Source organism: Miniopterus natalensis, chromosome 19, assembly GCF_054644295.1.
Source record: "Miniopterus natalensis isolate mMinNat1 chromosome 19, mMinNat1.hap1, whole genome shotgun sequence".
Taxonomy (NCBI): domain Eukaryota; kingdom Metazoa; phylum Chordata; class Mammalia; order Chiroptera; family Miniopteridae; genus Miniopterus; species Miniopterus natalensis.
The window spans coordinates 5731320-5756789 of record NC_142099.1 but is presented as its reverse complement, the minus strand read 5'-3'; the positions used below and the strand labels follow the sequence as shown (position 1 = coordinate 5756789).

Sequence of the window (25470 nt, the reverse complement as noted above, 5' to 3'; positions counted from 1 at the left end):
ACCACAGACTTAGGACCAGACGTGAATTTCCTTGGTCGCATTCCTCTTATTTTCCCACTGACAGGAAACCTCACAGCCTGTGAAGACCAGGCTGCCCTCCCCAGGCCCAACCAGACCGTGGTCCCTGCCTCTTCCCGGCGCCTGGAACCTCAGCTGTGAAAGCTCCTGTGACTACTCACTGCAGAAGCCCTGGATGCCATTAGTGACCCATTTTCTTCGCACTCCGGGTGCCAGACTCACCAGCCCCGGTGACTCCCTTCAGCTTCTCCCCCAAACAGGAGCTAGGACATCTCGAGCCCTCCCTGTCGGAGGCCTTCCGCCTCCTGCCGGCTCTGGATGCCGGGCGCAGACTCGCCTCTTCCCCAGGGCGCCCACCGGGCTTGCCACCCCCTCCCTGGACGTGGCCGGGGATCCGGGGCACATCCCCACCCACCCTCCCTCCTCGCCGCCTCCACCCGCTTCCCCCTGGGCTCCGCCGAGCCGCCTCCCCCGCCCGCCCGCCCAGGTGGAGAGTGCGGGGCAAGGAGGCCTGGCGCTGGCGGGGCCGCGGCTGCGGGCACGCTGACCCCCCCACTCCCCCCGCAGCCGGCTGAGCCCAGGGCCGGAAGAGCCCGGGGGGGGGGGGCACCGAGGTGCAAAAGGAGGGCTCCGGGTGGCTCAGAGGGGCTGCAGGGCCGCAGCGAGGGGCGGGGCGGGGCCGGGCGCGCGCCCGCCCGCGCGGTGGGCGGGGACCCCGAGGGGCCGCGGAGGGCGGGCGGGCGCGCGCGGGGCGCGGGCGGGGGCGGAGGGAGGCGTCTCTGTGCGCCCCGGAGCCCGCGGGCCGCGCCACAGCCAGACGGAGCCCGGCGGCGCCAGCGGCGGCAGCGGCCCCAGCAGCGCGGCAGCAACAGGCGGCGGGCTGGGCTCGGGGCGGAGGCGGCGCGGGCGCGGGCGGGGCGCGGGTGCGGCGGGGCGGGCAGCGACAGGAGGACGCCGGGCCCCGCGCGGCGCCGGGCCCCCGCCGCATGGAAGAGCACCTCAGCCTGCTGAGCTCGCCGCCGCCGCCCGCCGCCCGCGCCCGCGCCCACCCGCCCCCGCGCCCCGCCCGCGGCGCCCGCACCCTGGTGAACCCGGGCTCCGCCGAGTCGGCCGCGGGCCCCGAGCTGCCGCCCGACATGACCGTGGTGCCCGGGGACCACCTGCTGGAGCCGGAGGCGGGCGGCGGCGGCGGCGGCGGGGACCCGCCCGAGGGTGGCGGCGGCGGCGGCGGCGGCGGGGACCCGCCCGAGGGCGGCGGCGGCTGTGACCGTGACCGTGACCGCTACGAGCCGCTGCCGCCCGCGCTGCCGGCCGCCGGGGACCAGGACTGCTGCGGGGAGCGCGTGGTGATCAACATCTCGGGGCTGCGCTTCGAGACGCAGCTCAAGACGCTCGGCCAGTTCCCGGAGACGCTGCTGGGCGACCCCGCGCGGCGCATGCGGTACTTCGACCCGCTCCGCAACGAGTACTTCTTCGACCGCAACCGGCCCAGCTTCGACGCCATCCTCTACTACTACCAGTCGGGGGGCCGCCTGCGCCGGCCGGTCAGCGTGCCCATCGACGTCTTCTCCGAGGAGATCCGCTTCTACCGGCTGGGCGCCGAGGCCATGGAGAAGTTCCGCGAGGACGAGGGCTTCCTGCGCGAGGAGGAGCGGCCGCTGCCCCGCCGCGACTTCCAGCGCCAGGTGTGGCTGCTCTTCGAGTACCCGGAGAGCTCGGGGCCGGCGCGCGGCATCGCCATCGTGTCGGTGCTGGTCATCCTGGTCTCCATCGTCATCTTCTGCCTGGAGACGCTGCCCGAGTTCCGCGACGAGAGGGGCGACTTCGCCTCGCGGGAGCGCCCGGAGGCGGCGGGCAACGGCACGTCGGGGGGCCCCGCGGGCGCCTCCAGCTTCTCCGACCCCTTCTTCGTGGTGGAGACGCTGTGCATCATCTGGTTCTCCTTCGAGCTGCTGGTGCGCTTCTTCGCGTGCCCCAGCAAGGCCACCTTCTCGCGGAACATCATGAACCTGATAGACATCGTGGCCATCATCCCTTACTTCATCACGCTGGGCACGGAGCTGGCCGAGCGCCAGGGCAACGGGCAGCAGGCCATGTCGCTGGCCATCCTGCGGGTCATCCGGCTGGTGCGGGTCTTCCGCATCTTCAAGCTGTCGCGCCACTCCAAGGGGCTGCAGATCCTGGGCCAGACGCTGAAGGCGTCCATGCGCGAGCTGGGGCTCCTCATCTTCTTTCTGTTCATCGGCGTCATTCTCTTCTCCAGCGCCGTCTACTTCGCCGAGGCCGACGACCCCACGTCGCGCTTCAGCAGCATCCCCGATGCCTTCTGGTGGGCAGTGGTCACCATGACGACGGTCGGCTACGGGGACATGCACCCGGTGACCATAGGGGGCAAGATTGTGGGGTCGCTGTGCGCCATCGCGGGGGTCCTGACCATCGCGCTCCCCGTGCCGGTCATCGTCTCCAACTTCAACTACTTCTACCACCGGGAGACGGAGGGGGAAGAGCAGGCCCAGTACATGCACGTGGGGAGCTGCCAGCACCTGTCGGCGTCGGCCGAGGAGCTCGGGAAGACCAGGAGCAACTCCACTCTGAGTAAGTCGGAGTACATGGTGATCGAAGAGGGGGGGATGAACCACAGCGCTTTCCAAACCCAGACCCCCTTCAAGACGGGCAATTCCACTGCCGCCTGCACCACGAACAATAACCCCAACCCCTGCGTCAACATCAAAAAGATATTCACCGATGTTTAATCCGTGACACCGGTGGCGCGCTGGGCTCGGCACTGTGTGGGCCGTGCCCCCTTGGTCTGCGTTGGCCCTTGTGTTCCACATTTCCAGACCATCCATCCATCCATCCATCCATCTATCCAGGAAAGGACAGACGCGGAAAGCACACGCCCTTGGCTCCCCCTGCTGCTTGGCACTGAAACAGGTGTCAGTTTTGCAAGCGGGCTGCGTTCTCTCAGCCGCCCCCCCCCCCCTTATTATTGCAAACAGCAAACTTTAAACTTGATTTCTCCTACACGCCCTACGGGGGGGGGGGAAAAGCAAACAAACCTGTACATCCTGGGAGGAAATGAAACTAAAAGACAGTTAGAGTAACTTTAACCTCAGAATTAAAAGACAGTTGTTTCTTTACTAAGTAAAGCAGGCGCGTGCGTAAAGGAGGCTTCGGCTTCAGGGACCTTCCAGCGTCATCGAGGGTGTTGTAGTTCGATTGCCGACACTGTGGTTGTGTGGATGGGAAGTCCAATCGAAAAGACTTATAAACCCACCGTAAGTTTATTTGGCTTTCGACTGGAATTTCTGTGCTATTTGGAAACCCCCCTCCCCCCCTTCCCAGAATTTTAAGGATCTCTACGGCTTTGAACAAAGGGAAATGACCAAGATGTCCTGCTCTGACTAGCTCCTTTAACGCTTTGGGGCTTGTTAGGCATTTTGAAAGTATGAGACTCAGATGCCTGCGAACGTGTGAGAGTGTGAGTGTGTGAGTGTGTGTGTGAGTGTGTGTGAATGTGAGTGTGTGTGTGTGAGTGTGTGTGCGCGCGCGCGCGCATGTTTCCGCCGCTAGAAACAGTTGCCAGTGCTGCGGAAACTAACACGTTTCCCACTGCCTCTGAGAGAGGAGCGGCTACAGTCTCACAAGAAGATTAAAGTGGCAGATACTCCTTTCAGCGGAAGTTACTAATTCGGACCCGACTTATGCAGTTTCCATAGCAACCTGCGTTTCCTGGGAAACCCGACACAGGTTGTCATGGCATCTCTCGTCCTCTGTCCCCGCCCCTTAGCCCCTGCCGTTTCCACAGTAACCTTTCCAGCCGCTTCCGACTGACACGATTTCACGGGGAAAACCAGGGTTTGAATCAACCGCACAAATGAAGTGAAGTCGGAGACTCCAAGGGGGTGAAATGACTCACTAAATGCATATTTTTATTTTTTTATTTTTTTGCTATAAAAAACTCATTGCTATCATCCTAAAATGACTGAATTGAGAGAGGGAAAAGATCACCTTTGGGATTTTAGGTATACACCGCAGTCGGGCTTGATGTGAATTAAATTCGAGTAATTGGGCAATAATTTCAAAAGATGCTTCTCTACTGTTTTTTTTTCTCCAAGAAGTTTCCAGCTGACAAATGAAATGAAAAAGCAGATAGAAAAGTGTTCTGTGCATAAGTAAACGAAAGAGTCAATCAGTGTACCTGAAACCTTACTACAAGGGACCTTCAGATGTCCTCTTTAAAAAAACAAACAAAAAACATCCCACAACAGCACTGTCACCGTCACAGCTAAATAAAATTGCAAACTCTGAAGGATGCTTGTTCTTAACTGAGGGAATTGCAGACAATCGCAAAGAAGGGATGGGAAGTGCCAGATCTTGGGGGAAATGCCTTCAAGCGCCAGCCGAGGGCCAGGCCGAGGAAGACGGACAGGACCAGGTGAGCGGCGGGGCTGTGGGGAGCTCGCCCTTCGCCCGGGGAGCGGGGATCTGCCCTTGGTGTCTACACCCGTGATACTTGCAAAACCAGTCGTTCTGTCTTAATTACCTGCCGGGTGCCTTCTAAAGAGCATTTAGGGCACCTTTTTCCATTTGATTCCCATGGTGCTAACTGTCCTTTGGTTCCCATTTTTCCTGAAAAGGGGTGTGGGGGGGAATGTCATTGCTGTTTAGAGCAGCCTTCATCCCAGCTGAACTGAAAATGGTGCCATTCCTGTTACTAACCCACTTGGCTCCTGAACAACCTGTTTCCCTCGACAAGGAATGAAACACAGAAGCTATTGCCATTAGATTACTGTTCCCATAACTTACATAATTATTTGTTAGCATGTGGAAGTACAATTCTTTGAAACAAAAATGGTTCAATTGCAATAAAGGCAGCGTTTTAGTTTAACAAATAATTTTATATGCATTATAGACATTGTATATTTTCCACAATTATACAGGGTGGGGCAAAAGTAGGTTTACAGGTTTGCATATGGAAAATAGTACAGTGACAAATAATAATACAAGAATAAACTGTGTTTCGGGTACTCACAACTGTAAACCTACGTTCGCCCCACGCTGTATATTATCCACAATTATTTTTTGGTTTTGATGGGTTGTAACTATCGTATCCTAGAGTAAAGGAGAGTAGCCCTATTTTAAAGCTCATGAAGTGTTTTCAGGTAGTCAGAAGCCTACTTACCTTATTATTTATGCACTTGAGACTGGAAAATTATGATTAAGACTCTAAGAGGGGAAGAGAAAAGAAATCTACAGACCCGATCACAGAGTCATTGTTCTTATCTGTGGGCATTGAAATAGGACCTTTTTACCTAGTTCCCTTTGCTACTTGTTTGAGTTACTTTTAACACTGATCTACCTTTTGACCAAATTTTTGGTGGTGTTAGTGACCAGAAATTCCTTTTCTGACCCATTTTGGTGGTTATTTGTGAGACACACTATAGTAAGAACATAAGGATAAATTTTGTGGCTATTTTTAAAAGATCTTAACATAAAGATGAACGAAGTGCAGTCATGGTTTTATTTGTATTTTCCAGAAGATGTAGAAACCCTGGTGAGTTCTGCAAGTAATTAATGGTTGTGCCATAATTTTTGGAGTCGTATGGTTCTTAGATAACAGTAATATAAAGGAGACCCTTTTTAAAAAATGCAGAGAAATATGGTTTTTGAGTCCTAACTTTGAGGTAGCATGATTGCTTCTAGTGGCCATGTTGTCAGCTTCTTAAAGGTTGTAGGTTCTGTGCCTCGTACAGAATGTAGCATCTTGTATGTATTTAATCCGTATTTGATGAGTGGAGTGGCTATTATCTTACGTTAGTGTTATTTTTTAGGCTTTTAATGAAGTGGTTTAATGCATAAGCCCTGCAGTCATGCTACCGGGATTCGAATCCTGATTCTGCTGTGTGACCTTGAGCAAATTACTGAACCTCTCTGTGCTTCAGTTTCCTTATTTTTAAAATGAGAATAATAAATAGTACCTCATAGGGTGGTTGTAATATCAAATGTTGATACAGGTATAATACTTAGAAGAGGTAATTGCATGATACACAGAAGAGATTTTGCTAAGAGATCACATTATTGCATTATGTTATTTTGCTAAGAGATTACATTATTCTTGTAATCATTAGTTCAGTGTCATTAATACTGAACTTTGTGAATGATATGAAATACATAACCAGTGTCTTCCTATTTGCTTTCTACATCACAATAATAATTATCATTTATTAAGGGTCACTATGTCCTTGACTCCTCTCAACTCTGCAAGGTAGGTGGTATTAGCCGCATCATAGGAGGGTAGAAATAGATGGTTAAGGTCAAATGATTTCCCTGAGATTTCACAGCTAGCAAGAGACCCAGCTATAATGTCAAGCCAGGTCACTCTGGCCCCCAAACCCCTGTGCCTTTTATTGGATGACTTAAGGACACTGAGAAAATAAATCTTATGCTTTCAGGTTTGACTTCAGCCCGTTACTGATTAATGAATTCCTGTAGTGAACATATCTCCAGAAACCTATTTCATTCAGCATCCTGAAAATTAACCCTTTCCTAATGGTCAGATATTTTTAAACCGTAGGGATCAAATATATGTTATTTAAATTGGATGAAGAGGTGGACTTTTCCAGTAAGAAAATATTATTTTCTTATATGATTGATTTTTCTGGATTTGATATTATGCTCAGAAAGTATAATCAGCCACAGTAGTGGTAACTGCTAGGACAGTGGGTGTTTTTCAGCTTTAAGGTTAATTTTCATCTACAGTAGATGATAGTAGTAGGCAGATTGTTGTCTTAGACTTCGTTCAGGCTGCTAGAAATCCCTGCCAGAAGGTGGTGTAAACATTTTGACTCTCTCTTACCGAGAAGGGAGAAATTACTTAGAACAAAAGGGCTGAGAGCAGGAGATGCCAGTTCATTGAAACTGGTGACACTGCGGCTTTATAAGAGCGTCTGTCCTCGAGAAAACATTAGAATATAATTTTGTCCCACAAAATAGCTGTAGCCCTTTCTCTCCTGTCCAAAATCCATTTCAGTAAAATGAAAATGGATAGCGATTTGGGCTTAGAGCAAAATGCTAATGACCCTAAGTTTGCACAGCCAGGCAGCTTTGCCAAACCACAGACTTCGCTGCTGAGCTCAGCTGCACGTCTCGGGTGCTGGACGGCGCCCACCCCTGTCCGTGTGCACCTCAGGTTCCTCGGAGGAGGGGTGGCTGGATCGGTGCACAGCCAGCCACACCCTGGGGGAAACCCCTGTACCCTGCAGCTGGGGAATCTAGAGATAAACAAAACATTATTACTACTTTATTTCTTTTTATTATTTTTTAATTATTTTTAAAATTTTATCTTTATTGTTGAAAGTATTACAGATATCCCCCTTTTCCCCCCATTGACCCTCTCCACCCCACCTCCCTCCCAGGCCTTCGCCCACTAGTGTCTGTGTCCATGGGTTGTGCATATATGCATATGAGTTCTTAGTTAATTCTTCCCACCTCCTTCCTCCCTTCCCTCTGAGATTCTTTTACGGCATTACCAAATTTAAATGCCCACCAAATACAGTGACATAATCACAGACAGCCACACCTAAGAGGGATGTGCTACATCAGTTATTTCTAAACTTCGAAATAAAATCCCGGGGTTGACATTTTAAACGCACAGTAGGAAGAAATTTAGAGTTATGGTTTGTTGACCTAAAACATGTTATTTACCCCTTTGGTAATCACATACTCAAGTAATTGCTTTGCTGATGGTATGTAAATTCAATATATATAATACCTACCAGTAGTCTAGTCCTGGGAGAATCATAACTGTCAGAGACTGACCTCTACACATTAAACATTTCAACATTTTCTGCAGCACCTTCCAAGTCCTTCCCACCTCTCAGCTGCCGATAAAAGTGATACCCCTCCCACTCAGCAGTGCGGAGAAGCACAGTGCCCCCCGCCCGAGGACTCGGCTGCACGGGGAGACAGGTGAGGAGCTCTAGGGCCTGCCGTAGGCTGGGTTTCCGCTCTCGCTGGTCTTGTATTCGGCCTTTCAAACTAAGAAGGGTGAACCTGTTGCTGTTGTCCAACTGATGGCCTACGTTTGGTTTGGCCGTGTTTGATGAAACTGCTTGTTTTTCACAACCTGCAGGGTGTGGTTAATAACCCTGGAGGGAGGGCAGATCCGAGGAGGCAGGAAGAAGGGAGGGGAAGCCGCGCAGAGCCCGAGCCTCGCTAAGTAACTCAGCTCCTCACCTCCTGCCAGAAAATGGCCAGTGCTGCAAACTGTGTTCACCCTGGGATATCATTTAAAGAGTCGGACAGGTTAGAAAGTTTGCACCTGTTTGTCTTTGTTTTCAGTGATGCCGTAAACTAATTTCGCCCTTGAAGTGGAAAGAAAAAACGTTTTCCAAAGAGACATTTGAATGGCCTCCCTCCCTGTTTCTCTCTCTGTCCCTCTCTCTCGCTCTCTGTCCTGGGTGTGTCTTTTCCTTGCATTTCCAGTAGCCATCACAGGCGTCAGAGAAACGATCTGGGAAGGAGGCTGCCTCGTTTTCTGGGGAGCCGCGTTGTCATTGCTGCTTACCTTTGTAAATGGCCTGAAACGTAAATCCTGGGGTGCTCCTGGTGGTTAGTAAGACAGCACTGAAATGAACCAAAAACTGACGTTTCGTCACAGCTGAAGGCTGTTGTGCACCCGGGGCCCCAGGTGTGCAGATGCAGGGCTCCCCCCGCATGGTGGCCGTAGGCAGTGGAGACGGTCGTCCCGCCCCGGGGCCACGGCCCCCCCCCCCCCCCCCCCCCCCCCCCCCCCCCCCCCCCGCGCTGGCCGTCAGAGCGCCGCGGCTCGCGGGAATCTCGAGAGCCCCACCGGCTTTTTCGAATGAAAGTTCCGTGTACCTACGTGTCCCGTGTCTCACAGCCGTACTGTGTCACTTGTTTCTCATCAAGTTTATTTTAAACTGTTCTTTAGGAAAACTCTCTCTGACTCCTAAGACTCTTATTTCTGTGCATTTAAACATCTTCCGTAAATGAAAACATGTGATTTGATTTGGAAGACAGGCCCTGCCTGAGTCTGTTCTCTGCACGGCAGCCAGAGCCATCCTGCTCAGACTTTCCAGGCCACGCCACCTCCTTGTGGCAAGACCCCTGGTTGGCTCCCCGTTTCCCTGGAGTAGGAACTACGGGGTTCAGGGGGGCCCGCAGGCCCTGCCCCCCCGCCTCCTCTCACTCCTGTCCCATCGGATCCCGTGTGGCAGCCACGTGGCCTTTCCTTCCCCAAACACACCGCAGGTCTCTGTGCTTTGCCCCCCTGCCTGGCTGCTGTGGCAGCTGATGTCGCCGGGCCCCCTCCATCCATTCTTTCGGGGTCCCCGTCTCAGCCAAGCCCTCCCCGGCCACTCTGTCTAAAGCGGCACCATCCACAGCCCCGCTAGACCCTTTCTCGGCTTTATTTTCTCCTCTAACTTTACACATTTTACTTACTTTGTTTATTGTGCATCTTTCTTTCCCTTCCCTGAGGGCAAGGATTCTTGTCTCGTCTGTTGTTACCGTTTCCCCCCAGACCTGGAATAAAGTTGGTGCTTAATTAATATTTATTCGTGGGAGGGAGGAGGGGAAGGGAAGAGCATCCCGACTTGAGTGCTTTAAAACTGCAGACAGAATTGCCATGTTGTGTGTCTGAGCTTCACGGTATCACTGTGAGGCCCACACTCCTCACCCTGCTCTTCGGGACAAAGTCCCTGCCGTCACCGACTCCCCGGAGGAGGTTTCCATTGGGTGCCGCAAGGTTTTCCGCACCAAGCGCGGCCCCATCTCGGAGTGGAAAGCCTTCACAGAAACGGCTTAGAGGTCGCGTCATGTGAGCCGCACTCCCAGCACCACGGGCACCTGGAGGGGGTGCTGGCAGGGACCAGGTTGCCTACCTGGGAGCCCAGGGGTGCTCTTTGTAAGTGACGCTCAGCATGTGCCTGTGGACTGCTGGGCGCAAGTGGCACAGCAGGAAGGAGGAACAGAGGTGCCCCGGGGCCCCCGGCCCCACGGGCATTCCAGGGCCTCCCAGCCCTTCTCTTAGTCCAGTGAGTAGTGAGCCCTCAAGTGTCCCGGGGCCTTCGTGACTGTGGATGCTGGCTGAAGAGGCGTTAGGGGTGTCACCCGCGCGTCACCTGAAAGACGGGCGGTCCTGTAGATACGGCCTCGCTGGTTAAATGGTCTCTCTTACCAAATAGCCTGATTTTAAATGTATTGGATGGTAGGGTTACAAAAATGGACAGGTTTCTAGAGTGCTGTTTTCGTAGATCAGCAGATTTTAGGGTCATTTGTAACGACAAGATAAACTACAGGGATGACATCTCCAGCACCTAGAATACGGTTTCCACACACTCACTGGAGACTGTTCCCTCCCTCCCTCCCTCCCTCCCTCCCTCCCTCCCTCCCTCCCTCCCTCCCTCCCTCCCTCCCTTCCCCCCCCCCCCCCCCCCCCGCTCTCCAGAACATTGAGAAAATCAATGCATACACTTCTCCAAAAAACAGTAGACACCCAAACCTTTCAGACGATTCTAAAGATGCAGATATGTTTTCCTGCTCGGAAAGCAAACAATCACATTGGTCTGGACTGCATTTGGAGGTTGTTATTAATAAGGGGGAAGAGTTCATCATTTCAGGATACTCTGAAACTTTTTCTAACTTATAAATTCAAAGCATTCAGTATATGGTTAATACATTTAAAAGATTAAATTGCTTGAACTTTTCCGGGTAACATTGAGAAAGAAACACCACCGAAGTTTCGATTCTTTCTCCAAAAAAAAGGTATAATGGATGGAGTATTTTATATTGATGGAAGGTCTATGATTTTTAAAAAAATATATCTTTATTGACTTCAGAGAGAGGAAGGGAGAGGGAGAGAGAGATGGAAACATCAATGATGAGAGTCATTGATCGGCTGCCTCCCGCACGCCCCCGACTGGGGATGGAGCCCGCAACCCGGGCATGTGCCCTGACCGGGACTCGAACCCCAATCGCCTGGATCCTAGGTCAATGCTCAACCGCTGAGCCACACCAGCCAGGCAGGTCTGTGATTTTTAAAAACTAAATATACAGTAAATTGTTGTGTTTATTCTGTCAACAGATCCCTGAAGAGCCCGCATACAGAGCCGGCGAGCCGCGTAGACCAGTAGGATGCTCAGGTTTTCACTGTCTAGCTCAAGAACGCAGTGCCGGGCTTGTTGCTGTCGCCGGTGACCGGTCGGCCAGCACTTGACGCTAAATAACATTGTCCCTTACGAATGCTTTCTGTAGAGGAAATAGCTCCGAGGATCTTCCAATGGTGTGCAGTATAACTCATCAAGAGATAAAGAAGACCATTACACATGTCAGGGCATCATTTCAACCTTTTGACATTTTGGTGAAATTCAGTGATCCAAAAACTAATCAGTGTGGCTGACAAAGAAAACGGGAATGTTTCCGACAAGCCAGCTATTGCTGTGTCTCTTCTTGCGGCGAATTACTGGACTGGGTTTAGCCGGGAGCTATAGTCACGTTGTCTTCTAATAAAGGCTTACGTGCGCCTTTATTTGTGAGGCTGTGTGTTGTACCAAAGGCTCTCGGACCCAGATCAGCCCCTGCACACGAGAGGAAGCGAAATGACACTGTGCCGGCATGAATGACGTCAGAGGCAGGCTTGCCTAAAAGAAATGTGCCTTGCTTGATTCAACATGCTTTTATTTTTTTGATGAAAAATGCTAGATTTGCAAATTAATCTCGTAGGCAGGTGTTAGCTGAACTTAAAAAAAATGCTATCAGTATTTACTATATGTTTAAGTTGTCTGTCTTGCTAAAATCCAGCACTGAGTTATGCTTTCCCACAGTTTATACGTGATATTCTCCCTCCGTTTCATGTTCATTTAGTGTTCGCGTGGCGAGACCAAGCACACTCCTGAAGATATATAGTGTTTCCTCTAATGTTTATAGAGTTTCCTCCAGAAGGATACATGTCAAAGCTGTCTTGGTTCATTTTCTATTTTTATATTCTTTTAGAAATGAAACTTTTTTCTATTAAAAAAAAAAGGAAAGTTTTCGTTGGAAAAGAGATATAGGAGGTCATGGAGATGGTTTCCCATTTGGGGCCCTTTCCCTTCTGTGCGATTATTAATGTATCGACTGTGACATTTCAGCAGAATGGTAGCTATTTGTATATTATTTAATAAGCCTTATGGAAAGTCACACTGTGAACATTTAACATAAAGAAGACTTCTTCTCATTTCCATACTTTATTTTCCAAATACACCTGAGCCAATGCATAAATAACCAGTCTCCTGTTCCTCAAATGCGTAACAACGCGAAGTTCAAATAAGGGCACCCGTGGAATTTTAATTGCCACCCAAATATTTTGGTAGCGAAGCCAAGATTATAACGCTGCTTGCTGCCCTGTGGGAGGGACTACAGGTGATGAATCCCATTGTTAATATGTCAGGGTCAGTAACCGACACAAACTTCTGTCTCTCAGCAGTAAAACAGATGAGTCAGAGATGCCATCCAGGCCGCTTTCTTTTGAGGCGACGGCTACATTGAATTTTACACAATTTGCTAGTCATTTTTCTGCGGCCAAAACTGTGAGAATAGATCACTCTGGAAAAAAGGGAAGTGTAAGAGTGACAGTTGTCTCAGATTTGAGCTGTGTGAACCTCCAACCCGAATGATTTCTAATGGAAGTAAAAATGTAGTCGCCGCCGTGTTTTTTTCCGTGTTAGCCCGCGTGGTAGAGACACCGGCCCAGAGCATCGTCAGTCCATTCCAGCCACCGTAACACAACTGGTGGTCAGCAGTGAAACAGTTCACATCAGTTATTGGCATGATCGACACCAATCAATCAACTGTCCCATGGGGGGTCTTAGACATCCGGGTATTTTATAAGGATCTGTAGCAGTTACAAAAACAGACACAGGACCTACCTTCATTAAACACCAATGACAACTTTAAGCATTCTAGGATATTTAGTGTCATTTCTGCATTATTATTATTATAGGCGACAGTTTCAAATAAAGACAAAGCTGGGGCTTTTGCTATGAAAGCACAATGGTACCAGATAAGTCAACTGTCATATCCGAGGTGTTTCCCTGAATGGGTAGTAAAACTAGTCTCGGTCTAGATATCAGACGACCAGGATTCTTCGCCACATTCTACCTGCGGGACCCCAGTCACTTAACCATTGCTAGGTTTCAGTTTCCTGAACTGCCAAATGGGTGTGCTCGGTTGGATCACCCCCAAAGCCCCTTTCCAGCCCCCAGATCCCATGGCCCTCTTCTGAAGAGGCTTCGAAGACGAGTGTAATGAAAACTTAAGCGCTCAGGTTTTCTCAGGTTCTTCCGAAGGAGAGAATAAATAGAAATGAGACGTGGGCCTCTAAAGTGTCATATCATTCTTCAAGGCGATGGGTGAGGAGAGGAAATAGGATTTTTTTCCCCTCCTGTAAGAATTGTCACGGGTCTATAACGGGGTCATGAAAAAGCAGACAAATCACTGCAGAGCGAGAACATGAATGAAACAGCTGGGCCGCAGGGGAGGTTACTGGTCACATCTCCTCGCGTGTTTAGGTGATTGGGAATCGGATAGGGACTTCTAAACAGGACCAGAGCGTGCCTGCGCCCGACGTGATAGCCTGGGGCGGGGGTGGGAGGCCTGTGCGGGAGGAGCCGTTGCCTCGCTGTCTCTGGACTTTGCACAGGACGCGCTAGGCCGTCCTCACGGGGCCTAGGAAAGGCCCTTTAACCGCTCAGCCCCGGTTTCTTCTCTGTACAGCGAAGACTTCACCCTGAGTCATCTGTGCGCTTCGTTACCTCTCTGAAAATTCTCTAACACTTGCACGTTGTTGAATGGACGCGTGAGGTGCACACTGCTCCCCTCTCGTCACTGGGACGCCGCCCGGCTCCACGCCCAGACCTTCCTGCCTGCAACACTGCTAACTGGCCTCGGCAAGGCCTAAACCAGTGTAAACCTTACTTTTCACTCTGACCCTGCTTTCTTTGTTATGATTTAGCATTTCATCTGTGAATGTCGAGTTCATTCACTAAGCAAAACGCCCATTCCAGGGAGCCTCCTATTGAAATGCTTGTATTTTAATAACCACTTAGCGAATCAGAATTAAATCGATGATGCTTGACCAATGAACTGTAGCTGATGGCAGGCTGCATTTGTGTTCCCATTAAAAAGCCAATGCCCTTTTGGTCCCAGAAGCAATGGCTATCCTTTAAAATAATATTCACAACATTTTGCCAATTTTTGTGAATGCAAACAAGGCCTGATAGGGCCATATTGTAATTCATTTTGCTCAGGAGTGAGAAACAGAATTCAGGGAAAACCCAAACACTTCTGTTTGGCTTTAGTGGACAGTTGGAGAAAGAAGGGTTATAAGTTTTGTATAACATAGATAAGAGAGAATTATGCCCATTGAAAAACAAGAGTCTATTCTGGTTGCTGGTTTTATGGTAGAGGTTAGACTAAAAGATGCTAAAATATGGACACTAAGGAAATGGTTACAATGATAGCAGTCCATTTGAATAATACAGAAATATTTTGTCATAATGAGATTATTTGTCCAATTTAGTCGTCTCTCCCTCCATTCAGAAAAGAGGGCAGTTTTTCAAGGCCTCAGTCATAACAGGAAATATGTATTTTGACGAGTGGAGCAATTCGTTAAAATGTTTAATCTGATTATTTGGTTCTGTGAATCTGAACTTTCACTTTAAGCATAATTGAGTCTCCTATGTGTTAGTGTTCGTGACCTTTGTGAGAAGTAATTTTACCCTTTTTTTTTTTTTTTAAGTTAACGAAACCTGCTAAATGGTGATTCTAGCGTATCGTGTTAATAGTGTATCTTACAACAATTTGTGAACTGACCGCGCTAAGACAAACCATAGTCGCATCCTTTCTGGTGAATTGTTTCCATGCTGTGATCTCTTAATGCTGGGGTTGGGGCGGGGGAGGTTAAGCATTTAGGTTACTTAAAACTGTCAAAGTGTCTTTCATAAATGCGATAAAATTGTATGATTATAAACCAAATAGAATATCCTCTCTCTCTTTTTTTTTCAATTTTAAAGGCACAGTATAGACAATTTTTGGAGTTGGCCCATAAAATGGTATAATTTTTGTTTAAAAGTTTCTACGTCTCTGTATACACAGGGAAAGCAAGCATGTGTGCGGGGTTTCCGTGTAATATGCTCCATGCAGTAAGAATCCATTTTCTAAATCTCATACAGACAGACAGTAATTAGGCAGATGTCACACCAACAAGTACATTTCGTTTTCTCATAGAGATCTCTAACACTTATTATCTCATGCTTTGCCAAGGTCATTTACAAATTTTACTTAATCTTTAAAGCATCTATATGAAGTAATAAGACCATCTGAAGCCTAGAGATTAAGCCCTTGGTTTTCAGAAAAGTCGAGCGAGTCGCCCAAGATTATATGCCCAGCAAGTGGCTCTAAACCTCGTGTTCTCTGCACTGTTCCCCGTCACTGTTTCCCCTGCCATTTTCCTTAAAACTTCACCCCGAATTTAATTCTATATGATACATGAGACAGTTCAGGTTTTATCTACAAGGCAATGTTGCTGTTAATGTCAGAGCTGTTTAGATATTCCCAAAATACCGTCCTTCGGCAGGGCGGCAGCCAAACATTCTCCATTGAAAACATATGAGGTCCACACGCCCTGACCACGGACGTGCCATCAGATGGTGTCAAAGTGCCAGACCGAACACAGTGACCTCCTTCACTCATCTTCTAATGTCCTTGTTTAAAAGTCCCTCTTACTGACTGATTGCTGAGCAGTTGGAAGAAGCAATAATCACCCCAAGAAACCCCCACCAGTTCTGATTCACTGAAAGCTGCCAGGCCCCCGGGAGAAACCCCTGCTCAGCCCGTGGTCTCCGTCGCGTGTGTTTAGCAGGATCAGGGAGGACAGGGCCGGGGGCCAGGTGGAAAAACTGTCTTTATTGTCAAGAAAACTCATTCTTTCCTGCAACTATTCAAAAAGAATTGGTTATCAAGTGTTAGATAGCAGCATTAACATTTAGCCGTAGTTCAAACACATGGCCAAGTTTTAGCTACAGACTTGTAAACCAACATAAGTCACGGCCCGGATAAAATGAACACCCGACGGCTGCTCGGCGGGAGTAGGGAGGGCGCCCAGCGTTCCTCCAGGGCGGAAAGCCACGTTCCCATTCTTTGTGTTTTCGGACAACGCTAGACCCGGTTGCCGCCTTCCCTTGTCAACCAGCCCCCCGCCCGCGCTGTGCTCCGATGACCAGCGTGTACGTTACTGTGGATGCGTGAGTGGGACACACGCTGTATTGTATCAGAACGGACGGCTCTCCAGCCTTGCATTTATTTAGTTACCATCAAACAAATACGTCAACCAAGTCTTCCTGTGCGTGGGATGAAGTCAGGACCGTTCTTGAACGACGGCCTCACGACCCGGGTAGGAATCCCGAAGGAGACGTAGAGTCAAACATGCTTCCTGTTGGTTTCTATATCGTCTTCTTTGACTCTGGGGTTTTTAATTCATCGCGTATTAATGTAAAGTTAAAACAGGCGCTTAGGCCAAGTTCTTGTCATCACGATTTTGCTCCTTCTGTTAAGTAAAAGTCAGTAAACACCTTGTCTGTTGCTCATGTGGTATTTTCATTGATCCATTTTTTAAAAATTTGGCACTGGGTTTGCAGTGTTTTCATTGCAAATGTTGTGTGCAGAATTCAATAAAATACCAGAAAAACTCTTGTTGCTAATAATGAATTCCAAATTCTTTTCTTTCCCTCCCTCCCTCCCTCCCTCCCTCCCTCCCTTTCGTCTTTCTCTCTTTCAGTCTTTTTTCCTGTCTCTTTTCTTGCTTTGTTTTTGCAAGAGAGGAAACATCAAAAGCGGGGCTGTTGCCAGCAGCTCAGGCATCAGCTGCCTTCAGAGCAGCTCTGCAGCCGGCCTGCCCGTCACGTGGCCCCCGGGACGCCTTCTGGCCTTCCCCGTCCTCAGCCGGCCTTTCGGACGCCACCATCGCCTGGGCGCCTTCCACACTCCCTATCCCACCTTATTGAGGTCTCAGGAGAGTCTGGAGGAAGAAAACCCTTATTTGTAACAAGTCTATGCCTTCATGCTTGTGTCAATTATACGAGAAAATTGTGGCAAAGCAAACGTGCATTATTCCACCCAAAATATGACTTGAGCATCAATTGTGTCACCTCCCTGTTCAAGGCGCTGTGAGGGGATGAAGGTGGCCCTGCTGTCAGAGACCTTAGGGTCCGGTGGGTGACGTGTCTATATCCTGAGCTTGTGGGTTAGGAATCTCATTATTTAGATTCAGAACAGTCGAAGGTTAAATTAGAACATCTTGTCCATATGCATTCTCTGTACATCTTCAATATTTTTGTACCACGACAGAATATAATTTCTTGTAACCAGCCTTCCCGTACCCATTGTTCTTATCTGGGGCCAAGCAATGCTGACCCCGAGCCTTTTCTCTAATAGCAGCTAGTTACTCAAGTGTGTCTGTGCTCTTGGAATGTCAACAGATGGCTGCATCGCCCAAACAGAGGCCCTCTCGTTTCCATCTGGAATTTTACTTTGTTTTTTAAAAAAAAAAAAAGTGCAGAGTTAGGCCGCCTTCCACACGAGTAATTAACTATTAGAGAAAAGACCAAACCATATTTTTTCTCAGCCTCCAGCTGATAGAAGAAATCACTGCTTTTAAGCTTTCTGGCTGTGCAACCCCAGCGGTGGACTCTGGGAGCCATCCTTTGTATTTCGTTTTAAGGAACCACATCTTTAAGTCCTCTGTGAACACGTCCCCGGGGAGGGAAGCAGCGTAGTTGGTTTCTAAGGATCAGAGACGGAGTCTTTGGGTCAGGCCTCCATCGGAGAGAATCCTCACTTTCCTGTGGCCTTCAGCAGGAACAAGTCAGTACGTAAGGACTGCCGCCCACCCCCGATGGCTTAGGGCCCACCGGGGTCTCCGTTCATTTTCTTTTACACTATAACCTGCGTCGATGTTGGGCTTCCCCTCCCTTCGGTCCATTCATCGTGTGTAAGTTCCCTGTATCACAGCCAATGGAGGTCCCACCGTTACTTTTTTTAACCCTTTGTTCGGTCCCAATGGCCGATAAATTGAGTCCTGGTGGAGCAGGAAAAAAAAACACCACAAAGAAGAACCAGATCCTCTGGGGACAATGCTGTCTTTTGAAATTTAAGGTCACTGAAGTCATCACTTTGGAAATGAAGCCACAAGAGAAGGAACTGCAAAAACTCAGAAATCTGATTTCAAAACACACGGTTGGCCAGGAAACGCATCTGGGTGGCACAGCCCCGCACCCGTCTGGTCCAATTTGGCCTAATGGGCGCTCCTGGGGGAAGATGGACACAAATGGACTCACGGCACCTCATTAACTCTGACAGTGTCGGTGAGCAGTGGCTGCCAGTCTGACTTACACCCACTGTGCCAGCTCTGGAAGCATTTCCCTGCCGCCCGACTCTGAAGGCATCCAGACGCGGCGCGATGGGCCTTAGACGGCCCGATGGGGACCCGAGGCCGGGCTGGTGGGAGACGCTGAGCACGACAGGTCTTGAGTTCCCTCCCTCGCCATAGGGAAGCCAAGGGACTCTGCGGAGGAAAATGCTGTGTTTCTTTTGATGTATGGCGACGGGATTGGAAATAATTAGGAGGGGGGGGGGGGACAGGCCTCCCCAGTGTGGATGTGAATTTTTGAGGCAGAGCTAAGTTTTGCCTCATAATTTCTGGAGGCGGTTTCTGAAGCTGATCGACCTTCCCGTGTCCTTGTCTTGAGAAAGTCACGAGTCTTTCGTTTCCAGCTGCTGCTCCCTCCGGGCGTGCTCTGTGCCGGGGGAACGCACCGTCCATCAGGCCGCGCTCTCCACGAGTCGGTTCATCGATGAGTCAAGAATACGCACCGAGTACCTCTCATAGGCCGCTTCTCCCTCCTTCAGTGAAACGGTTGTCGCCATTCGAGCTCTGGTCCATCCTGTCCAATCTCCTCCCCAACTTGACTTCATCAAATATTGCCTGTCTCGGCCTTTATACCCAGGATCTTCCCACCCCAGAATCTTTGATGAGTCCATGAATGTTTCCTCGACCATATGGCCTCCGTCACCCCAATAACTTTAATTTTAAAACTTAAATAATTAAAATTTAAAGAGAAGTCCCTACTTCTTTGGACAGCCCGCTCTAACCTCGCCTCCCTGTGACCTGGCTTCTTCCTCCGTCTGCGCCGAGTGTTCCCCGCTACCAGCTGGCTTGTAGTCCTTCAGATCTTAGCCTACTCGGCCTCGGCAGAGGTTGACGCCGTTGACCCCTCCCTCCTGCCCGGATTTGGGGCACTATTCTCTTTTCCCTTCCCACCTCTTCTTAGTCACTTTCACTGACTTGTCTTCCTCTTTGTCGCTTCTTCAATACTGCTGCTCCCCGCAGTTCCGATCTCGCATCCTCAAAAATCTCAGAGCCTAACTTCTCCCCCGGGCCGACTCAACCAATACCTTAGCTCGCACTACCCCCCGAAATCCGGGTCTCCAGCCAGAGCTGTATCCTGAGTGCCTCCAGGCATTCTTGCTGTGCTCCAGGGGCCAGGTCTTTCTCAACCAGTCATTTCCTTCTTGCCTGCATCCCATTCTTAGAAACCCTGCCAACCCACAACCTAGAAGGGACAGCCCTCGAAACCACGTAAACCAAGTTCTCTGCCCATACGTGGTCACCCAACCCAAACTGAGCCCATTAGATTCTCTCTGTCCCTGGAATTTGTCATTGAGTCGCGGAGACTTAGAGGTTGAAGCATTTAGGCAGCGATCGAAGTCAAAGGGAGCTGAGCCAAGGTGAGCCTCTTGACAACCCTAAATGCATGTTCTGGTGAAGCCTGGAAGAGAAGTTTCGAGGAAGGAACAGACATGAAGCACGGCAATCCTGCTGCCCCACGGAAAGATGGAAGGCAGCCACAGACAGCCCTCCCGTGTGTGCAGGCCCAGCTCGCCCCCTGCCGTGGGGCTTCACGAGATCCTTCTACAGCCTCTAATAAGCCCGGATGCTGTCAGCCAGCTTCGTGGAGTTCCCTCACCCAGTGGACAATTTATCTTTTGTATGCCAATCTCCTTGCCAGACGTGTCTTCCTGGGTGGTCTCTAGACTGCGCAAGGTGCCTCCACCTCAGCATGGCCCACCAGGAGTGACTCATTTCCTGCGCTCAGCGCCACATGCGCCCCTCCCTGTGTTTCTCATTTTAGGGAATGGAACCACTTCTCTTTCTGTTATTGTTTGGAAATCTGAGGTCATCTGATCTTAGACTTCTCCTCGCTCATTCTTCACGGTCAGTAAATTCTTGGTGCAACTTCCTCTCCCATCCACGTATGAACTGTTTCTGCCTCTTGTCATTTCTTGCCTACAGCTAATTCTCTTTCAAGACTTACTCTAGGTGACATCTCCCCTAGGAAGACCCTAGGAAGCGTCCCCGTGATGTACTCTCGATAGCCCCCCGTCAAAGAGCTTGAAACAACACAGAGCTGTCTACTCTTGTCTCCTTCTAAAAAGACAGTTGATTCTATGTCCTAGTCATCTTCCTATGAGTAAGATGCTCAAGGGGCATTTGTTGAATAAATGGGACACTAAGAAGACATAATTTCTGTCCTCAAAGACCTCATAGGAGCAGTAGACAGTGAGAAAGTCTGTGACTATGGCGTGACAAGTTCTATACCGGGCAGGCTCAGGGTACTATGAGTAAGAAGGTGCAATGAATAAGAACCTCAGCCCAGGGGCCTTCAGGAAATAAGACAGGAGTTTAGGTTTGACAAGTCAGAAGAAATGACTGAGGCAAATAAGGAGGGCACGGGTTTCAGGTCCCCGCAGCCAGTGCCAATCTCATTCTCAGTCACAAGCTGCAGAAGCCACTGAGCGCTGCAGTGCAGAGGCTCTCAGCGAAGCATGCGCCTGCCCAGGACTCTAGACAGTTGTCTTAAAAGCGCAAAACCTTAAAAAATCTCAAACTATTGCAGTGCTTAAAAATATTTGGATTCACTGAAACCCAAAATATGGCTCTCTTGGAAATGTTCCCTCTGAATTTTGAAACACATGAGGAGTGTTAAGGACATTAATCTGTTCTTTCAAATCAACCACACTTACCTCATCTGGTTGCTGTTTTAGAAGATCTGTTTGTTATTCCAGGAACCTTCAGGGTCCTTATTGTAAGATTGCAGACTTAGAAACAGGAAATCAGATTTTATCTCAAGTGCAATATTAACCTCAGTATTTAAACATTTCCAGTAGCTTCTCGACTTCACCAGAGAATGACTGTGACCTGCAATCCTTTGAAGTCAACTTGGACAAGAGCGCTTGTGTTTAAACTGCACAGAATTTGTCTTTTGATATCTCTAAGTGGTTCTCAGTTCAAAAATATGCGCACATTGTCTTATTCTTGTGGAATCTACTGGAAGGAGGCACCAAACTTTAGACCTATATAAGCAAGAACCACTGACTAACTTAGAGTAAGATTTGAGTTACAAGGAATTCAAAGCAAACTTTTAACAGAATTGAAAATATATGTTTAAAGAAGTATCCTTTCCATCTCTTTCTCTATGATCATATATTCCTTCCAGGACTGTCCGTTCTCCAAAGAGAAGGGCACAGCTGCTGGAATTTGAGAGCCGGGGCCTTCAACCCTCCGCTGCTGACTCGGAAGAGAGCTCGCGGCGGTGTAGCTGACCATTACTCTGAAATGCTAAAAACGTGTCAAGGCTTTTGTTTGGAGAGTTTTGTGTTTCTTTAAAACAAAGCTTAGACTGAAATAAGAGGTTGCCAGAGACTTATGGTAGGAAAGCAATGCCCTTAAGCGAGTCAGAATTTCAGGTTAATGTTTTAATAATTCGACCTTGATTTGGCTCAGTTCCCCTTGGATTTCGGTCCAACAACCATCTCTTTGAAATATGACGAGTGAATCAATGCCAAAAAGGTCTAAAAACGGTGAGCTTTACTGGGTTCTGAAAACAATTCAAGAACAAAACAGAATAAAGCCGGAGGAAAGCTCATATATAATGTAGTCAGACACCTCTGGGCTTTCTGGCAACAAGCCATCCAACCCCATATGGCTTTGCTTGGTTTCCTTCGTCAAGAAGACCTCGTAACAAGACGAGGCTTCTGGCTGCCACGAGCCATTCTTAATCTCATTCCCTCACGAGGGCTCAGTTCTACTAATATTGGGTAATCCAGCTCTGTATTTGAATAGGAAATGGGGGGAACCCGTCCTCTAAACCTACACCCCTCTTTAAGGGTGTCTGGGGAATGACTGGTCTCAGCTATTCATCCTATCTTGGTACTTACTGGTGCCAGGGACCAGCAGCATCAGTATCACCTAACAGCTTAGAAATGCAGACCCTCAGGCCTGGACGGTGTGGCTCAGCTGGTTGAGTGTCGCCCTGTGCACCCAAAGGTCACCCGTTTGGTTCCCGGCCAGGGCACATGCCCAAGTGGCAGGTGTGGGAGGCAACCGATGGATGTTTCTCCCTGACGTAGCTACTTCTCTCTCTTTCCCTCTCCCTTCCTCTCTCTCTAAAGTGAACAAAAACATATTTTTAAAAATTAGAAATGCAGAATCTCAGTCTCCGCCCCAAACCGACTGAATTAGAATCTGAATTTTAGTAAAATCCCCATGTGATTCTGTGCACAGGAAAGTTGAAGAAACATTACTATCAGGATCTTCTGCACAGAAAATCTCACTCGGAGACTTTCCACCTGTGAGCCATCAGCATGGAGGAACAGTCGTAAGTTCAAATTAGAGTTGAGCTAAAATAAACCACGTTGCTCCTATCTGAGTTTGTTATTATAAAGTCCAAGAACGACATGGCGAAGAATGAATATTTTTATAATGGAACACTAAGAATTGAAAAGATACATTTTTCTGTTTAGGATCAGATTCCACTTCTCAGTGTTGTCTAAACTCTGCAAGATTCCATAGCACGAAGATCCCACCAAACCCTCCACCCAGCCCAGCCCCCAACGGCTACAAATCCCGGGAAAGCCCCAGCTGGGACTAGCCTCTCTGGCTGTCGGTAAATTGGTAAAACGATAGTTCTCATTTCTCAGACGCCACTAACCAACGACGGTAGATGCTTTGCCAGGCACTGTTCTAAGTCTTTACCTCTATTAACTTATTGAACTCTCAATAAGTGACCCTAAAAATAAAATAAAATACAAAATGAAATAATAAAATAAAAAAAAATAAAAAATAAAAGTGACCTTAAAAGATGGGTTCCATTGCTCACCCCCCTTTTAGAGATGAGGAATCTGACACATGGAGAGGTGAGCTAACCTCTCAAGTCATAAAACTAGACAGTGGCAGAGCTGGGGCCTGGAGCTTTTTCCAGAACCCAGACGCTTAGCCGTGAGGCTGTGTAACCACCTGGGATGGGTGCCTCTGCCCCTCACAAGGGTCCCTCCGGGGAGGTGGTGTACCGGTGAGAACAAGGAGGTCCATAGCTAATCAGTGACGAAGCCTCCTTGTCCCATGCCCCCAGCACCTGCACGACTGCCAACCCCACCTGTGCCTCACAGGCGAAAACGGCTCCACCTGGTACAGTCAGAGCCCAGGCGGTCAATCGGCTCTGTCGCTGTGGCAGAGGCAAGGGCGCCCCCCGTCACGCCCGCCCCCCGCAGCCTTGCCCAGCGTGTATATTGCGTATACATCCAGCCGGGTGTGTGGTAGAGAGCCGGGGCTTCAGCCTGCCGACGGTGGTTCTTGGCCTGCACAAGCCGCACCCGAGAGCCGCGTCTTGGCATCTCCGCAGACAGGAAACCTCCTCTGCAGAGCTGCGGTGGGGAGGGATGCAGCCCTGGGCTCTATAAATAGCGAGCTTATTAAAATGTAGAAAAATTGTGGAGGAACAGAGAAAAAAGAGGGGGTAGGGGGTTTCCATGGCAACTCCACCACCCCTCCGTTTTCAGCGCCGCCAGGGAAGACTGAGGAATAGTAAATAAAGAAAAGGAACCGGAGGGAGCCTGGATGGCACATGATCGCAAGTGCAAGGAGACGGCTCCGGAGAGAGAAGTCGGTAACGAGCTGGGAAGCGGGGGGCGGGGATCCCCAAGGAGGGAGAGCTCGGTCATCAGGCCGGCGGCACGGCTCAGCCACAGGAGCCACTGAACGCCGTGGCCCTGGGCAAACGATGCAGTGACACGTTAATGCCTTCCAGGGAGGCAGGCATTCTCCTGCACCCTGCTGGGAACCACCCCCCGTGGCCTGGGCGTGTGTTTCTAGGTATTGATCTGGAATCGCCGTTCTCCAGGCCCACCCCGCACTCCAGGCTTGTTGATTGACCCCAGGCAGGTCAAGCACGACCAGGACCCTCCGCAACTGCACCCGCTCATGAACTCGCAGGCAGAATATAGTATTCGGGGAAACTGGGTAACAGGAGGAGCTTTATTCAGCACCTCCCAGGTTACCAGCCACTCACATGGTCTCGCTTGATGGGCAGCTGCATCCGCAGCCTGGGGTTCCTCCACCCCGCAGCAGCGGGCAACGCGGCGCCTCGGGCGCAGTGAAGGAGCTGCCCTCCTGGGTACGAGGGTTTCTCATTTCTCCAAAGGGCCGGGTTCATGCTGAGAGCTTGGGTCATTACCCGTCTGTCTCCATCACACTTTGTGACAGAACAATGCACTGTTGCCATTAATTAACACTTCAGTTTGGGGGGATTCCTGTGTGTGTGTGTGGAGAGAGGTGGAGAGAGAGAGAGACTGATGTAGATACAAGCAGCTCTGCACCATTTCTGCCAACGGAGGGGAGCGATGCTAGACATAAACAAAAAATTGTCCAAAGCCATTTGTAAGACTTTGCAATGCATGAAATATCTGCAGTGGAGGCTACTGGCAGATGTTTGAGATAATTTTGAAACGAGGCTGCATTGGCCCCCTACACACACACTCACACACACACACACGTAGCCTGAAGGAGACGGCAAGGGGAAAGCAGACTGGGATTAAAAACTGGGCCCAGCTCATCCACAGGTCCCCTCGCAGGGCAGCGAGCCGCGAGCACGCACCTGGGCACAGCGCTCACCCCGGCTGTCTCCGCGCCGGCCGGGCCCCGTGCGCGGGCAGGGCTCGAGAGCGGCGACATCAAGGCTGAAGGCGGGCCGTGAATTTGAACCTTGCACCGAGTGGTGTAGCCTGATACTCCAAGCGTTCTCATTTCTTGAGGTCGGGGCTGGGGTGGGGGAGATGGACAGTCGCTGATTAGGGCGATGCTGCTTCAAAGGCGAAGCGAGAGAAATCTGTAGCCTCGGACGATGTGTTTGCAGGTTTGGCCGGGGAGTGCTCAGGGGCACAGATATTCACAGCTGCGAATTGTGAAGCCACAAGTCGGTGCGTTTCCTGTAATAAGTTAACCATGCGACGGTGGAGTGGAGTCCGCTTCCTAGTCCTGTTATCTTCCACACACGC

The 25470-nt window shown here is 49.9% G+C and overlaps 1 protein-coding gene across 2 annotated transcripts; it reads left to right on the top strand.

Annotated features, from left to right (window-relative positions):
- The first annotated feature begins 1004 nt into the window (after positions 1 to 1004).
- KCNA3 (potassium voltage-gated channel subfamily A member 3) lies at positions 1005 to 12306 on the top strand. 2 transcript variants are annotated; one of them, XM_087827580.1, is made up of 2 exons: positions 1005 to 3296; positions 11129 to 12306. In XM_087827580.1, exon 1 carries the CDS (start codon positions 1005 to 1007, stop codon positions 2769 to 2771), a length of 1767 nt encoding a protein of 588 aa, XP_087683706.1. In that variant the 3' UTR covers positions 2772 to 3296; positions 11129 to 12306. The 2 variants fall into 2 exon arrangements, 1 of the variants encoding a protein (XP_087683706.1); XR_001604016.2 differs by lacking the exon at positions 1005 to 3296 and adding an exon at positions 3537 to 4456.
- The last annotated feature ends 13164 nt before the right edge of the window (positions 12307 to 25470 follow it).